Source organism: Poecile atricapillus, chromosome 2 (genome assembly GCF_030490865.1).
Source record: "Poecile atricapillus isolate bPoeAtr1 chromosome 2, bPoeAtr1.hap1, whole genome shotgun sequence".
Lineage (NCBI taxonomy): Eukaryota > Metazoa > Chordata > Aves > Passeriformes > Paridae > Poecile > Poecile atricapillus.
In genome coordinates this window covers 60,857,941-60,876,643 of record NC_081250.1, presented here as the reverse complement: position 1 = coordinate 60,876,643, position 18,703 = coordinate 60,857,941, and the positions used below count along the sequence as shown (strand labels likewise).

Sequence of the window (18,703 nt, the reverse complement as noted above, 5' to 3'; positions counted from 1 at the left end):
TACTTGTCCAGGGAGTTGGATGCAGCTGTGATAACTACTTCTGGTGTATCAAAGGCTCTTGGCCCTTGACACACATCTCCCCTCCCCAGAACATGCAGTAATGCATGGTGTGACATGCAGAATGTTCCTCATGTGTAAGAGAAGCCAAGACTGATGTCTGAGTTTGACTGCTGAACCTCTGTACCAGTTTGTTTTTCAGCACTACACTTTTATTGGCTTTTTGCTGTTCTGCTAGAACAAAGACCTGAGTGAAGATTTTCATGACAACTTTGGGACCAGGGAATTAAAAATGTGAAGGCTGGAGGGGAATGTAGACCATGAAGGAAAAAACAATATATAATTCTTCATATTTTTCACTGTAACTGAACTACTGTAATCTTCAAGTTTGCATTTCCTGTCAAGTTGCGTAATAGTTTTATTTACATCAAGCTCCTTTATGATTTTTATGGAAAAAACTGGAGAAAGCCATACAAACCACAGATAGCTATGAATTCTCTCACAAAACCAAACCAACCCAGTTATTCTTTGATGGGTTTTATTTTGATTGGTGTGTCTGTTGGTTAGTGCCATATCAATGTCAGTTCCTTGTTACCTTCTAGATGCTTAGAAATAGTTTTGCATTATTCCCTCGCTGTTTTTTTTTTCCAGGAACTATATAAACTGGTTTACTTATGAAAGCCTGATTCCTCCTTTGCTCTGTTTTAAAGATGGCCAAAACATCTGACTACTTTTATGCTGTATCTGTAAATCTACCCCAGTGCTCACCATCCAGCGTGTAGCCAAAACTGCAGGTTTTTGCAATGAATTCAAAGGAACGTAATTACCTGTGAATAGGGGGTTTGTGGTTAGACAAAACTACTAAACAGAATTTTACAAATGTTTAAAGACCATTTTATTTTAGAGCTAGAATCAGCTCAAGTTCAAACCACTTAGTTATTTTACCAGGCGCTGAAATGAAAATCTGTTTTTGTTGTTGTGGGAGGCAGTTGAGCTGGTAGGTTTTAAAACAGGTCAAACCCTTTTTGAGACCTATAAATGATCTGCCTATGGAGCTGCTGAAAAATCAGTTCATAGCTGAATCTGGGGAATGAGTTTAATTGTACAGTAACAGCTGGACAGTGCAGAGTCAGACCCCTGAGAAAGAATGAAAGTATTTTTACTCTAGCCTGGAGCTGTGGCTCTTAAATCTTACACTGGTGTAGAATAGAAGTCTTGTGCTTTCAAAGAGCAAAACTGTGTTGCTTGAGAAAACAAGTCAAAATTCAAAGTGAGATTGGAAATACATTTAGGAAACCAGCTTAGTTGGTGTTCTATTTTTTTTTAATTTTTGGGGATTTTTTACAACAGAAACTGGCTGGAATGGAAATTACCAGCAGCTTCCTCATAAACTTTATACAAATCCAAGTTGAAAATTAGAGCATCTTAAAGTAAAGTACAACTATATAACAAAATCTAGGCCATGTTGTTAAGAAAAATAATTTGAAAATAAAATATGGAGGAAGAGGTAGAGTTCTTCCTAAACTTCAGTCCAGAAATAGTTACAGAATTTGCAAGAATTATGAAGCTGCTGTTAACATCATGTAACTTTGTGGACTGATGCTTGCAGCCATGTGCAGAACATATGTTGTATTAAAAAATAGTTTTGGAAAGTGTAGTTCTCCAAGATTTGTAGTGGCCATGAGCATTCATTACCCATCTTCCTTTCCTGTGAGTCTTTCTGAACACCCTGATGGGATTGTGCGATTCTTAGTTGCAAGGAAACTGAAATAATATCAGGAATCTTGAACACCACATACTCCTGTGCTGAATAGAAGGAATGGAAGATACTTTCAGAAAAAAGGTAGAGTAGCCTTTGATTTTAAGAGAGAAAATAGTTCTATCTCCAATCTACTCTTTATTCTTCTGTCCTGTTCATTGGCTCATAATGAAGTGGAGAAACCACAGAAGAAGTTTTAACTGTGCCTTTTTGTAATTTTTTTTAATTTGTGCTTGAATTACATTTAGGTAAGTTGTGTAAAACTGAAAAAAGAAAAATCCATTTTTTAATTTGGAATTTCAATACACTTTATAAGCCAGACTGCACAGAACTAAAAACAGTGCCAGCAGCTGTAGTAATTGATAATAACTTATTCCCTGAAACTGGATATAGGCATCAGAACAGAAAATTTTCAAAATTCCAGACTTCTTCAAATGAGAATAGGGTTTAGGAGTAATACTTTGTGACTTAACACAGCAAATTTATTTGTTGTGTTAAGTCACAAACATGGAGGCAACTAAGCTTGCCCATCATTTGCAAATAATGTAACATTTATGATGGCCCATGCAAAGTTCTTTGGAACGAAAGGACACTGAAATATCCTGAGGTAGGTTCTTGGTGACCCTTTCTTGAACTTAATCTGTCATTGATAATGCAAGTACACTCCCTCAAAGCTGTCAGATTCGATCAGGTCAGTTTGGAACTCGTATCTTCCTCTGTTTTCATTGCTGCACCTCTGGTCATTGGGCTAAAAATCTTGGAACCTGGAATTCCTGAAAACCTGGAAGCAGAGTGGAGGACTGAGTAATAGATGAAAATAAAACAATGAGAACAGTTCTTGTGTGTCTCGGGAATTTGTGTGTTGTAGGTATGCACACGTGTGGTCTCTCTCACAGCAAGCACTTGAGCATTGCTCCACACAGTTTTTATCACACTGTGCCCTCTCCAGCACTTCTCTTTCTGTTCTTCTTGCAAGGCTGGACAACTTGGTGCTTTCAAGGCTGCTTGTGTGTGGTAAAGCACACATATACTTCACCAGATCATAAAAAAGAAGAGTGCCCTGCAGACAAGTCTGTTCTGAGCTTATTTTTGTTCTGAGCTTAACATTTATATAGATCCAGATACACAGATATTTTAAAATTACATTTCATTATGAAGATGTAGTTTTCAGTTCATTCTGGTTTATATTATTGTGTAACTGATTGCGGTAACTATACATATTCAAAAACAGTCTGTGCCTTGTGACCAATCACTTTATTTCTGATTTAGTGTCAGTCTGATTTGAAATATGTCTGATATCCCAGGCCAGGATTCAGCTAAATATTTTGTTCTACAAATTGTTTTTGACCTAAGCAATCTTCCTAATCAGTTATAGTGGCATGCTTAGGAAATATCCACCTCATATAGACTGAATTTCTACATGAATTTCAAATAAAAAAATCTATCTGAAGTGAGAGCATTTTTCAAACTATACCAAATTTATGGACCCTCAAAATGGACAGGTGCTGAGGGCTTTTTCTGAAATTAAGACTTGCTTTGTAAAAGTCTTCAGAATAAATTTTACATAATTTATAGAACCATAGAATTGTAGAATATCCTGAGTTGGAAGTTCATTAAGTCCAACTCCAGGTCCTGTGCAGGACATCGCAAGAATCACACCCAGTGCCTGAGAGCATTGCCCAAACGCATCTTGCACTTTGTCAGACTTGGTGCTGTGACCACTGCCCTGGCGAGCCTGTTGCAGTGCCCAACCCTCTGGGTGAAGAACCTTCTCCTGATATCTAATCTAAACCTCCCCTGGCTCAGTATCATTTCCTTAAGTCCTGTCATTTTCAGCACAGAGAAGGAATCAGTGTCTGTCCCTCCTCTTCCCCTCACAAGGAGGCTGTCACTGCAGTGAGGTCTCCCCTCAGTCTCCTACAGGCTGAACAGCCCAAGTGACCTCAGCTGCTCCTCACACAGGCCTTCCCCTCAAGGGCCTTCACCATCCTCATGGCCCTCCTTTGGACACTCTCTAACAGTTTAATGTCTTCTTCTCATATTGTGGCACCCAGAACTGCCCCCAGCACTGGAGGTGAGGCCACCCCAGAGCAGAGTGGGACAATCCCCTCCCATGCCTGGCTGTGATGCTGTGCCTGATGCCCCCCAGGACAGGACTGGCCCTCTTGGCTGCAGGGCACTGCTGGCTCCTGTTCAACTTGCCATGGACCAGGACCCCCAGGTTCACTTTTCTGTGGTGCTGCTTTCCAGCATCTCATTCTTCAGTCTGTCCACACATCCAGGGTTGCCCCATACCAGGTGCAGAATCCAGCACTTTGCCCATGTTAAATTTCATATGACTGGTGATTGCCTGTCTCTCTAATAAAAAGTGACAGGAAAAATACGCATTAATAATAAGATAAATTAAAATATCTCAAATTTACCAGGAGGAATAAAGTTCAACAATATTTGTAAAATATATGAGTTTGAAGTGTATGTATTACATAACTAATATATGGGATGTGGGAAGGAGGAAATTGCAATGCACATGATTTAATTGAAAATGTATCCTTCAACAAATTATTTTCAGATAGGTTGACAGATGTTCTTACGAAGATCCCATGCTGTTTTTTGAAAATGTTTGTAGTTTTCCATAAATCAGAATCTCTACATAAAATAAAATAAACCATAATCATTTGTGTTGCTATAATCCTGAAGATAGTATTCCTCTGTTTGCAGTCATTTTCTAGCATTAATGATGAGTAAAGCTGTGTGAAGCTTTATATATTTTGCTCTTTAAGACAACAAACACATTACATGGAGTCATATAACCATGCTCTTTTTTGTTGTTTTTTTTTAAAGACTCATTGTGTGTAAAAAAGTATACAAGATATGAATTATGAATTTATAGTTGTGTTGTTAACTGGAGCTGGAAAAAAAGGCCCACTATCGTGTAACATTGAGGTCAACTGCTGAATAACACACTATACACTAAATGATATTTCCCATGTACGGATCAAAAATTATTGGAAAGTTACACCTTAAAGCAAACTGAATATATGTGTGTATCAGTAGTTGAAGTAGAACAGTGAGTCTATTTTAACATAGTAATTCGGGTAGGTTAGGTCAAAAAGACTAGCTACTCCCCAAATTATTTTGTATGCTTAGTTAGAGTGGGATCAGAAAGACAAAAATATTGTCAGTAGAGGTGAGTTAGCGATAGGAAGCAGAGCTTGTCAGGCCTGTATTGTCATTTCTGTTCTTTCAGACCTTACAGGGCATGGATGCAAGTGCACAATGAACACCAGGTATGATTTTATCAAGAAATCTGGCTGGTGCACAAGGTTTTTTTCAGAATAATTTCTAAGAGGGTGATGCATTGAATAACTGAGGTCAAAGAGAATGGTTCAGTGGTTTCTGATCACTTTTTTAAAAGCTGTTTTGCAGACCAAAAAGCAATCTGCAAACTTTGATAACATGGTGGTTCCAGTGACTTGGCTCATATCTCTGTTGTGGTTATAAGTACATAGATTTATGACTTTATGGATTGAATCTCTGGGCAAGGCTTTTAAATGTGCCTTGGTTGGAGTAGCTGCTATCTCCCTCTCTGGTGTTTTGCCAAGTAATTCTGTGGAGATTAAAGTTAGTCCAGTGGGTGTCTTTGGGTAGGGTGCTACCTACTGAATTCTAATTTATAAGAGTTCTGTGCTTGGAACTGCCCAAGACATTTGTAGTTTTGAGATCACAGATGTAGCATAAGGGAAAATAAGGACAAAGCTTTTTTACTGATCAGAAAATCTGAAGTCAGAGAATGCCATAACACAAAACATTTATAGAAAGTGCTGTTTCGGAGGAGAAAGATCCAGTCTCATGGTTTTGCAAGTGTCTGTTGTTCTGGAGCCTCTGTGCTTTCAGTTATGCTGAGGAGGAAAACTAAAAATACATGCAAAGCTCCCAAAGTGTATCAAAAGTGTAGTTAAATTTTTCCTTGACTTGTTAAATTTAATATGATTTTAAATTGAGTGATTCATTAGGTACTACAGAAGAAGATAATGTGGGTTTTCAGACTTGTTTGAAAGAAAAGCTCAATATTGCTATTGGTTGCTAGCATGCTCAAGGATGGGGGTGGGTTTATAAACTCTAAATCAAACAAAGTTCCTGTGGCAAAATAAAATGTTTTTTTAATTCTGATCAGCAGTATGTAAAACAGAAATGGGGGAGATGATTGGTAAGTGAGGGAACAGAACTGAAATAAAGAGATTAATCTGTTTGCTTTGACACATGTTATTATTCACTGTACTCACGAAGGAAGAGTATTTGAATAGAAACAGATACATGTTCTTGTTACTGAAGGCAGTCCTGTATATTGGAGTGATTTTAAATCATGGGAGCAAGTAAAGAAAGGCAAGAGAATTTTGCTGGCCATATATTGATGCTGAGACTTTGAGTGGAACTGCTGGAATCTGCAGGTCTGTCACAGTATTAGGCTGGAATTATTAAGAACTTTGAAGGTGAAAATAGGCTTTATAACAGCGAGAAAGGAGTCTAAAGGAAAGCAGTAATACCTTCGTATTTGGAGTAATTTTGTCCCTTTTATTCCTAGATGAAAATCTGACAATATTCCATTTAAGTAGCTTCTAAGTGATCTATAATATAAATACCTCAGTGATATTGTAGTTCTCCTTAACAATAAACCTTGTAGACCTATGACACCATGCTTGAAAAGAAAACAAACAAATTTGGAGCTACATTAAAATCATCTGAAAGACAGGTAATTATCACCTGAATATGAAAAAAGGATCACAAGATAAGTGCAATATACATGTGTGAGCCTATAATGTTTAGCATTTGTTATAACTATTCAATTTATAAAATTATTTTTTCTAAAGTATATTCTGATTATAAAAATTTATTATGATGATACCCCTACTTTTACCCTATTTCCACACCATTATTTGAAAAAAAAAACAAACCAAAAACATTTCTAAGGTAGTAAGCACAAAATTCTACACTGGTTTACTTGTGCAGAAAATATTTTAAACAGTTTTAGATTCCTTCTGTACTACAGGCTTTGTTGTGGTTTTTTGTTGGTTGGTTGATTTTTTTTTTACATTCTGTTTTTCTTTAAGTTATATTTCATGATTAAAACTAACATAATAATCCACTGTATAGTCCATATAAAGCATTAGAAAAAGTTTTATTATTCCTAAAAATCAATGCATGAGAAAAAGAGTGAAAACACCAAGGTCACTAGCTCAGCTTTCTTGGTATATACTTCCTGGCTGTTGTCAAAGGAACCTTAATTATTACTATACCTTGAACATATAATATGTATATTGGATGACAAGTATCCTTTAATAAATCTCAATAATCAAAAATCTGAGGCCCAGTAAAGTGAGAGAGAGAAAGGAAATAAATAGAGAAAAATGTGTGTTACTTGCATTGCATATCAGCTTGCGGGATGGGGGAAATAATGAAATTGTGGTAATGTGTTATTTCCTCTCTAACATTGTCTGTGTGTTCTGTCCTAAGAAATATCATTAATTGATATTGGTTTCTGGTTCTTATTTTTATAAATCTCTTGGACACTGCCTGTTTTTTGAGAAGAAGTTAATTACTGAGGTGTATTTTAGTAACAAGCTTGAAATAACTCAGAAAAAGTATTGATTTATTTAAGGAAAACCTTCCATCCTGGCATACTTATCTGTACAAGCATATCTGGTTTTACAGTATTTAACTAAGTCTTGCAGCAGGATTTTAATTCATTCTTCATCAGATCTTCACATACTTTTCCTGCTAAAGATATAAAAAGTGTCTACTTTTTATCTTCTATATAGTGTGGCATTTTTATGACTTTTTAAAACAGAAAACTGAAAATTTGTTTTTACAGTCATATGCATGTATTTTTTTGGTGACTGACATCAGTATAGGATCCAAATTTCTTTCTCTATCTCATCTCTCTGAACTTGTTTCTTTAAGTGCTGCAAACTAAGGACTCTATTGCAAGCCTGAGAGAAGTACAGTAATAAGCAGAGTCTGATGTTGCTATCAGACTCCTTGAAGGTCTTTTCATGTTAATTTGGAAAGAAAATAGAATTTTTTTCAGAAGGAATTAGAATATATCCTCTGTAGGTCTGTGAGCGTGTTTGAAAGCAATAGTACTGCTGCACGTGGAGCAATATGGTAAGACAGTACATTTGCCTAAGTTCAGAGATGGTTTTTGAGTGGCTTTTTAGAATGTGATTTTGGCAGTATTACTGGTACAGAACTGGAGAATCAGAACATTGAAGAGAAAGAGCGGGGGAAAAAACGTTTTTATATTAGTAAAGGGTACTTTATATATTAAAGGGTACTTGAAAGGGATGTTAGATTCAGCTGAAGAAACATAAATAGGGGTATGAAGCTATGTTAAGGGAAGAAATTCTGAGTAGATGAGTGTAAATAGGTAGTTCAGGTACTGAAATAGTCTACTGGAGGTGATAAAGGAGAAGGAGCTTTTGGACTCCTCATTTTCCACTGTTACATCTACACATGGAGAGGGCTGCTTTACCTTCTGCTCTGTACTGCCTTGAGGTGAGGTGCGAACCATGCTGCTTCTTTATTTCAAAAACTAATTATTCATACCCTGTGACTCAATGCCAGCTGTAGGAGTTGAAGGGATTACCATTGGAGCAGCATGAATTTCTGAAGTCCTGTGTCTTGTGTTTTGAAACATGACATCTTTCTGGTTTTTAGAGATCTGAGTTAAACTGCACTTTTTTGTTGTAGAAAGACAGAAATTATCACTAAGCAGCCTTAACTCTGTGCTTCTGGCATTTTTATCTCTATATACTCAGATTCTGTACAAAACAGTCAAATGCTGTTTAGATTTTGCTCAGCTAAGCATATGAGGCATCCTGGGATTTTTGGGACATTTCTTCATCTGCATCTTGAGAAGTTTCATTTCACGGTTTTCTCTGTTAGGAATTTCCAGCATTTCCCCAGTTTTAGTGAGAGTTTTGGTTTTGTACAAAATACAAAGCTTTTGTGGAAATGTAGGAAAGAAACCATAATTTTCTATAATAACAAAAAGTTGAAGACTGTGTCAATGTGTTGTGTAAGGGAAGCTATCTTCAGTCTTCGTCTAGCTGAGTGTAACCAGCATTTTGGCAAGAGTCTGAGGGTGAAAGGATGGTGGTTTTCTGTCATACCATTTTACTGAGTGTTATTAAAGTAATTGTAGTCTAAATGAATACAAGATAGATAGTCTTCAGTAACAATGAGAAAGACTTGGACTTTTTCTGGATTTTGTAGGGTTTTCTTCCTAGAAAGAAAGATTAATGGGGTTTCCATAATCCAAGCTCAAGTGATTTTGTCTTCTTCTTGCACGATGCTACATTAAATTAGTTTTTTTCAAGCAGTCTTTTAGTAATAATTTTTATATCTCTTTTTAATTTATTATCATATCTCTTCAGATAATTTTTATAGTATTTTAAGTACTTTGACTGTCTACAGCTGTACTACCAGGAAAGAAGTCATTGTGAGATGCTTAACATTTCAGTGAAAATAAAAACTATGTAAAGAAAGAAAATCAATATTTCATGTTACATGATAAAAAGTTACTAAATTGCCCTATAGCTTCCAGAAGTTAAAAGAAATGCTGGAGTCATGTATCTGTCTATTTAGTTCCCAGCATGCTGGAAACAAACAGGTATTTCCAGCATAGCTGGAAAACTACTTTCACAGAAACAATGGCTAAATAAGACACTGGTACAGACTATAAGCAAGGAGTTCTTGCAGTTTTCTCCTCTACACATTTTCCAAAATGCAGTGCTTCACCTTCCCCAGCTATGAGATATGTAAACATTGATTTTGACATAATGAAACTTTGAACCGATTTGTGACTTATCCCTGCATTAAAGACAAAGGGTGTTTTTCTCCCCTCCCTCCCTGCCCACCCTCCATAGGATACAGCTTAGGAATTCTATTTAACATCAGCTGAAGTCACTGCAAGCTCTCTGACTAAATTCAGTAGGAGCTGGATCAAACAGGTTTTGTCTTTGAACTATGCTCTAAAGAGAAGAAATTTTTTTTCTCCTTTGCCTTGGCATTAAATGACATATCACCTGTTAATTGTCCACAATCAAGGCAATGAGAGTATTGGCATCAAAAGAAATCAACAAATAATAAATGATTCTTCTTCAAATTGACTTCCTTTACACCTAATCTCCTATAAGGCAATACTGCATGTACATGCTAGAATAGTAGACAAGTCTTTGCAAGATTGTAACCCGATCTCTCAGTTTTGTTATTGTATTCTAAAATATTATTTATGATATATTGTGCAAAGATTAAACCTAGTCTTAATTGTTTACACATTCCACTGATGTTCCACAGATTAGTGTTTATTATTTATTAAGGATATTTTCCTTAATATTGTTAATGTATATGTTAGTTATCTCCTGTAATATATAATATCTTTAATCTGTATACACTGCTCTTCATACCTACAGTTTCATTACCAATGTGGGGAGAGAATGTGTTTGTACCTGCATGCCACTTTTTTAATCAGTAGCTTCTCTTTTTCTTCTGTAACTTTTCTAATATGGCTGATTTATTAATATTCCTTTACAGAAAAAACAGAGAACAAAGGATCTCTCCCAGCTGTTTCATTCATACAATCCATATGATCATAAGGTAAGAAAAAAAATATGCTATCTATGTTTATTGTAAAGAAAATTTCCAAACATTTGTGGTAACTATATTTCTTGTTTAATGCAAAATTGAGAAGAAATTATAAAATTGAAAGTGGTGAGCATGTTACTTAAATTCTGCTTTCACATACATGTTTCTGTTTCTTTAAGCCAAGCTTGAAGAGGTGCGTTTTCAGATTTGTGAAACCAATGACTCGCATTAACCTCACAGAAGTATAATTTATAGACTGACACTAAATCTTGCAAAGCGACCACATGTGGTATTGGATTCCCCTCTTTTCTGCCTCTCTGTTTAGGAACTGTTACCCTAGAGTATGTTGCTTAGCCTGTTGTGTCAATTAGGCCCTGAGATACATGATACTAATGAATTATCTATTGATCACAGAAGCATCGTTGGAGTAGGCTGCTGTGTGAACAGCCTGGTGGTTGGCTGGGGGAAGAAGTAGAAACACACATCATCATTATAACTTGGTCCTTGTTTGTAATGTCTGGGGAAATAAAAAGGTCCTTTCTCATTGCAATGTGAAATTAAAAAAAAAAAGTAAAGTTGTTACAAGAAGATTTTGGAGAACCAGGAGGCAGAGATCACAGTATTTCTGTGCTATAGCTATGTCATGAGTTCTTCTAGACCTTATGCAAAAGAGAGCATTAAGTAGCAGATTGAAGGGAAGTTAAGGTTTTAAATATTTTCATGGAGTTCTTCCTATTTTTAATGCCTCTGTGGGCATATTCTTTTAACAAGTGCACAAAAACCTTCAGAAGTTTGTCAGCAGTATGAAATGTCTGTTGCTTCTGTTTTGTGAAGTGTGAGTAATTTTGCAGGTATCCATTAAAACAAAGAAAGATTTGAAACGTTTCTGTTGTTGTTCTTGTTTAGACTTTTCAAAGGAAAGTTCTGAACACTAGCTCTTCTCTTCCTGGCTGTGTACCAAATGCATTGGAAAAAACAGCTAGGTTTTATTTTTGGGAGAAGAAAGTGGCAGAAATCTGTATGTGCATCTATCTCTTTGTATGAACACATGCACATATATGGAATATATGTGTAACTACACATAGCTCAGTGAGAAATACAGTGTGTAAATTAATGGATTAAATTTTCAGGCAGTTTGTTGCTGTGAGAGTTCTGTAGTTACCAGCCACTTGAAAATTTAGCGTTAAAAAACATTGTAAAACAGCAGTTATAGAATATAACTTTAATAATTAAACTTAACTTTAAGTTAAATTAGTCTCTGCTTAGTACTTTTTTTATGAATAGCCTCACATTTTTTACAAAGGTTGGTAAAGCTGGTATTAATGGCCTGTGAAAATGGCCTTAATGGAGAAACATGAAGAATTAAGAAAACTAGTGTGATAAGATTTTGAATGGGATTGTTGCTTTTTGGAATTTGAAGCATTTTAAGGTAAATATAATAGCAAGTCAGTTAAGATCTAATAAAGAGATGCAACTGATGAACGAGAAACTTTGATATTCCACTTCATGTCTTAATTCTCCTGTACAAAACACTTTTATTCATAGTACAAGGAAATTCTATTATTCTTTTATTGTCACTTTTAATGGAACTTGGCCATTTGTAACTCCTGCTGTCTTCCTGCTCATATCCTTTGTGGCATTATATCAAAGTATTCTCAAATTATTTTGGCTGCAGTTGTGAGGAGTTCTGCACTCTTTGCAAATTAGTCATCAGGCAATGTGAAATTGAATATAAATGCTTAAATATATTTGCTTTTGATCCTTGTTTTAGGACCTTTAATATATTATTAAAAGTAGCACAATTGTTTGAAGGGTGATATTTGTACCTCTACTCCTTTGTTGTTTCCAAGCACATTCTATGTGTATATCTGAGAATACAAGTGCAGGGGAAAGGACAAGTAAAAGTTTTTGTTAAAGTTATGGCCTTTCCTTATTTTCCATTTGTCAGTGAAGGTTTTCTTTCTCCTAACTACTTCCTATTTGTAGGCTGCAACAACAAGCTCTCTGCAGATTTCTTGCTCTGTGCTTTTAATTTCCATCTCAGCTTTCAATTTCACAAGTGTTGCAGTCTAGGGGAGGGCTTTTAATTTTTGTATTAAATCTAACATTAGTTGGGAATGCGGTTATTTGTGGTGGAGATGTGTATTAGCTTTGCTCTAGTTCTGTTTTTGTTTTTTTTATTTACATGGCCAAAGAGTTTGAGGGCAGGGTGGGAGCACATTGTTTGCTATTTTGTAGATAATTTTAAGGAAGTGTAAAAAGGAGATTTCATGATGGCTTTGTGAAAGCATTGTTGATACAGGTTCATGGCATGAGTGATTTGAATTAGTGGATTCCAGGATTACTACTTTGTTGATTAAAACTTTTTTCCCTGAGAACCTTTTTAAAATAGAAGAAAAACTTAAGGGTAAGTTAGTGTGTAGTAGTAGTTAAAACAGATGTGAAAATCTCATGAACTGCAGTGGCTGAAATAGGACTTGCTACAAAGATTTGATAGTACTTCATCTTTTTATGATGGGATATCTCATAGATGGAGAAAAATCAATCAGAAAATCAAAAAGCATTCATTCTTCCATGCTTGTGTTTCAGTCACTAAAGCAGAAAGTGATGTTTTGATGAAGCAGCTGTACTAAACTTGTTACTATTTATGCAGGGTCAGGACAGGGATAGCTCTTAGAAACAGTAACTGTTCCCCTGAAAATGTTACCTCAATATGTATTTGCCCATGTAGTATAACTTACAGCATCCCGAAAGACATATAAATGTTTGTGGTTCTTCATTCCTAGACGAAAACCCAGTGCTTTTATAAAGGTGGCAACAAGGATTTACTTTTCCTTCCACTTCCAGGTGTTGAGTCTTATCTTTTATTCAATGAGGCCTTAATTCAGCTGCAGAAGAGGCAGGGCTTTCAAATTCCTCCTGCAGAAGGGATGGGAAACTAGGAGATACTCTGCTGATATCAGGAGAGAATTAGCTGAGCTCCTGTATTCTTTAATGCCTAAACAAGTTTAAATTACCATCTAATTGCCCTTCTCATTGTTCAGATTAAACCATTCAACAACAAATCTCAAAAATTGCCCATTGGTTATATACTTATCCTATCCAGGCAGATTTGATCCTGCTCTCTTTAACCTGGTGTTACTATAGTGCTTTACAGAGCCTCTGACTACAGAACCTGCAGGTCTTTCAGATACTGTGCCACAGACAAAGCTCATTTTAGCATCAGTCTTGAATGCCTAGCAAATATATTGAATTCTTGATGTCAGACACATACAAAGAGCTCAGTTTTCTCTTTTGTTGTTAAACTAAGTATCTTCTAAAATTCATTATTTTCAGAACTAAATAATTGCTTAGGAAATGCTGAGCAGTATCTCGTTCCAGGTGTGTGGTTACCATTTGTTCAAACTTATTTCAGTCAGCATGTGTAAAAATACATAGCACTTTGTAAATGAAGCAATTCCTCATACTGAAATACTTGATTTTTTGTGTTTATGTAGAGGAGAAATGTGTTTGGTCTGGCTTTCTTGAGAGTCGAGTGCTAATTGCTGTGTAACTTTTCTCTAGATAGCAATTGAACAACACCTCCAGTTTTATGTACAGTTAGTAATTTTCTAGGACCATCAGAAAAAGATGATAAAATTTTCATCCTCATAAAGCTGTACCAGCAACAGTTTTAGTGTTTTAAAATGTAAAAGAAGATAATTGATGAGCTGTATTCTGGCCAGTTTTCTATGAGCTCATTTAATGAAAGATTGTTTGCACACAACTAATTTCTGCCGAATGTTTTCTGTGTGTACACTGTGAGGTTTCACTTTTCACACAAAAAGAATTTTATTCTGTCTGCAGTAGATGTTTAGCTCAGAAATAATGGAATTGGAGCTCTCTACTAAACGACCCTTGCTCTTTAAAATTTGTGACCCAGTTTTTTCTTAAAGCTGTTAAAGTAGTTGTTATAATAGTTTACCTAGTTATAAAGCAACAGGTTTTATAAGCTAAATAGGAGTTTCAGGGTTCAGTTTGCACTTAATGGCCAAATTCAGAAGTGCAGAGCCCTAGTTCCATTTTTGTCAGATGAGTTCAAATATTCAGTCTAGCCCTGGAGTGGTTGTTTAAAACTAAAATCCTCAATTTTTGCTCTGCAAAATAACGTTTTTACATATTGTAAGCACAGTGTATCAGAACTACTACACATTTTGCTGCTTTGCCTTCTTGGGAGGATACCCAGGGATACCTTAGGGCATGTCCATACATGCCTCTGGCAGCATGGGGCTGTTACAGTGAGAAATCCCATGAGAGTTGTGCTTGGAACTCAGCTCCTTACTTGTTTCTGCCTTTTGCAACCTGAATCTCTTGCTGTACAATAAGGCATGATCTATGAAAAAATAAGATCATGTCTTACAGCTTTAGAGATTTATTTAAGCATGTACTGTGTCCAGCCCAGTAAGAAATAAAGTCAACATGCATGTGATTTGAAAAGAGTTTATTGGGAGATTTTTCTCCCAAACTGAAGGTGTGCTCAGGATCAAAAAAAAAATAGTTGATATTTCAAAATGTGCTGTAATTGATGCAATTCTGCTAAAATAATTGTAAAATCTTTAAGCGTCATGCTTCTAATATTCTTTGTTAACATGTTCTGGAAATGTTAAAACACTCAAAAGAGCGAAATCCCCTAGACAATGCCTGTGTGTTTGGCAACTTCTGTGGACTATTGTATTATGATACACAATTAAGTGACAAAAAAATTTTTTGGGGGTTTTTGTTTGGTTTTTTTTGTCAGCTCTTAGCCTCACAAGCAATTTTGGTAAGCAAGGAGTTATGTCCTGTTGTTTTGATAAGGGTAGATACATGCATAACTCACTCAAGGAACATTAATAACAAGATTATGTAAGATTATTCTGGAGGTACTAATGGCTGCTGCCACTTAGAGACCTATGATGTTTTGAAGCAATTATTTCAATAGTACACAGACCCTATTTTTAATGGAAACTGAATAATCTAGTGTTAGTTTCCTTAAACTGAGGTTTCTTCTGATGAATTCTTTAGCTCTCCTGTACAGTTCACACTTTGTGTCAGAAATTTTTCAAAAATTAAGCTACCATGCATTGAAAGAGGCTGTAGGTAATGAGGGGGGTGAAACTGTTCTCACAGTGAAACAGACAGGGGGCCACTATGAAACAGGTGGGATGTCTTCTGACACTGCCTTAAGAAGCATATCTGTATGCTCTTAGCGGTTTTCATTGACAATAACACGACATACTAATCGTAGCAAGCCCAAGGCTGTGGCATTGTCTAGGAAACATCATGGGCACCTGTGAGAAACATAAAATATTGAAAAGCAAGTGTGAAGTGCCAGGTGAAGGGTGAGGGTTTGGAGTCCGCTGGCTTCTGATAAAAAAACAAACCCTGTTAAGTCCTGCATTCCTTCCACCTTTGTGCTGTTCTGGTGGCCTCTGGGAGCAATAGGCTGTGGCAGAGGAATGGAGGGTGTGGTGGTGGCACTGAGAACCAGCAAAATTGTCTTCACCAAGATGAGGACTCTCTAGTTCAACAGCAGAAACAGGGGGAAATGGGAATTCAATCACTGAAGTTAGGACCAGTTTTCCTACTGATAAGCTGCTTTCTTTCATTTTTCTCCTATGTACAGGGGCTCCTTCACAAATAAGCCAATATGAACAAAAGAAATTCTAATGTCTATTGGAAGAAACCACTCTAACTAAAATGCCTGATGTTAGCTAACTTTATAATGGTGGACATCACCACACTACTCTTGTTAATTAAGTCCTAAGACTGTTTTTTTGAAGACGTGTCTGCACTGTGGGACAATGTGTTTCATAAGAAGACATGTAAATTGACGTGCTGGGCACTTGTAGAGTTGGAAGTGTTGCTGTGAGAGTAGCTGGTGAAGGACTAAAATGTAGTTGAAGCACTAAACATGTGGCAGATGAGATTAATATCATTCTGTGTTCATAGTTCCAAATCTCTCCAAGTTTGACATCTTGTGTGTATCTCTAAAAGCTACTGGCATTAGGAATTGGTTTGTTTTACATGTAAGGCATGACATTAGCATGTTTATGTAAAGTTTGAATAATTTTTGGAGGCTGGAAATGGGAAATTACAGAACTGCTGAAAACAACAAGCAATTCTTATTGTTTTTCGTAAGGATAGTAATGTTTCTTAGTTATTAACTGTGTTTTGTAAGATGTGTGGTGGAAGTACTGTGAAAGTGTAGGTTTTACTTTTGAGCCTGAACAAAAGAAAGCAGTTTTGCAGTACTCTGTCAGTCTTCAGATTTTTTTGGTAATTACTTGAGTATATGATGCTGAAAAATAACAAAAATCCCTTTAACCTGCTTTCCATTTATTCCAGGAACATCATTGTACTAAATTGTAAGGCAACTGTGAGGTTGCAATGCCTGTGATATAAGCCATGATCTGAATTTTCTAAAGGAGGTGCTCTGAATTGTTGTTTTGCAAGATGAAAAGGTTTTTTAGGTTATTGCTGAAAAGGGCCAGAGCCTTTTGCTATCTTCTGCCTTGCAATAGATTTTGGGTTTCATTTAATTTCTCAGATGTCAGATATGACCGCTTTTCATGGAAATACTCTTATTGTAACCTACATCCATTCTTCTCTGTTCCCTCCTCTCATGTTCAGAGCTGCTTTTTGGAGGAGGTTACATAAAGCTGTTTTGTGCTCTTGATATGATGTGAGGCTTCAAAGAAGACTACTGAAAGAGAAAAGCAATTTCTGTTTGGGAGAGCCGTGCAGTGGCCTCGTGCTAATGGCACACTTGAACATTACTTGATGATAGGGAAGAAAATCTAATTGCCTCAAAAGCTCCTGCTTATTCTTGACTTAACTCTAAGCTACATTGAAGTTTGTGCCATCTGTAACACAGAGCAAGCTAATACGGAGGTGGTTTAGAAAGGGCTGTTCATATTCCAGGGATTGTTTCAGGGTTTGTAGAGAATAGGCAAAGAAACAAGGCAAGCACTGCAACAAAAGCGCTTACTTCTTCACCGTATGTGCTGTAGAAAAATACATATTTGCTCTGTCTTAGTTGTGTAGGTGAAGTGTTGTGATTAAAGAACTGCAGTCTTATTTGAAGTGCATATTGCATCCTGAAAATCAAAAAAACAAAGAACCCACTTCCTGAATTTCTTGCTCTAAAACCAATGCTTTGTTGATTGGTTTTGTTTTAGATAAACCTAGACTATATACAGACAAGTATATATATGTGATTATTGATTAATATTTTGGTTAAAACCATATTTAATGCTAGTGACTTTTGCTCTAGTTGGACATTTAATTAATCTAACCTTGTCTGATGCTAACTGAATTGTTTGGGATTGTTACCTCTGTTCCAGAAGGGAGGTTTTTCCTGTTTTAGGATAGAGAGGTATTTTTCCTATCTTTTTTAAATCACCTTTCAAAAAATTCTTTAACAACAGTCTGTTAAATCATGTTTGCATCTATCCACAAAGGTGTATGTGTGCTATATGTTGATGTATGTGCTTAGATGCTAAACAAGATTTCACAGGTAGCAGTGTATTATTGAAATATTCTCATTAGTGATCTTGAGAATAGTTTTGATAAATGAACTCATGAAATCCACATATATCCCTCACCCCATGTAAAAACACGTATACACTTTTGCAGTTAAGCAATGGTGAAAATAGTGAATATTTACTTCACAGTTTTTCTCCTTGGTGCAGCATGCAAATTCTACCTGGGTGTAGTAGATTGCCTGAAATAAGGACATTCTACATCCAAAAAAATTTGAAACAAAAATGAGAGACAAGTTTTACAGTGACATTAAATAAGTGCTATATGAGCTCAAGTGAAACAAATTCTTTGATGCACATTAATCCTCTTGTTATTTTGTGGAGAAAAACATTACCTTTTGCTGCATGTCTTGTACCTTGTCCATCATTGATTGATCTGATACTGAGACAAAAAATACAAAAAAGAAAGGTGTTTTAGGGTTTTTCAAATTAGTTGCTGGAAAACCTTGACATCACAAAAAATAAACAGTCTTGACCTTGTTTCAGTTTTTTAAAGCTCCCTTCAGTCTTCTGTTAGTGTCAAAATCACATCAAAATATGATGGAGTGTGTAAGTAGCATGGACATTTCAAGTTCAGGTATCTTTCCTTCTCTATTCCTTAACACCACATTTGACCTCTGTCTCTCTGGCTTTGCAGTTTGTAGTGGATTGGAATTCCTAGTTATCTCCCACCTTTTCCCATTTCCAACCTCTACCTCTTTCTTTATTCTATTGCCATTTCTCCCCTCAAAAAATAAAAGGG

The 18,703-nt window shown here is 36.1% G+C and overlaps 1 protein-coding gene across 1 annotated transcript in view; it reads left to right on the top strand.

Moving 5' to 3' along the window:
• CDKAL1 (CDK5 regulatory subunit associated protein 1 like 1) overlaps positions 1–18,703 on the top strand; it is a 377,070-nt gene that overhangs the window by 279,067 nt on the left and 79,300 nt on the right. The window contains exon 13 of the mRNA XM_058831551.1: positions 10,349–10,411. Coding sequence (XP_058687534.1) covers positions 10,349–10,411 — 63 coding nt within the window. The remainder of the gene's footprint in view (positions 1–10,348; positions 10,412–18,703) is intronic.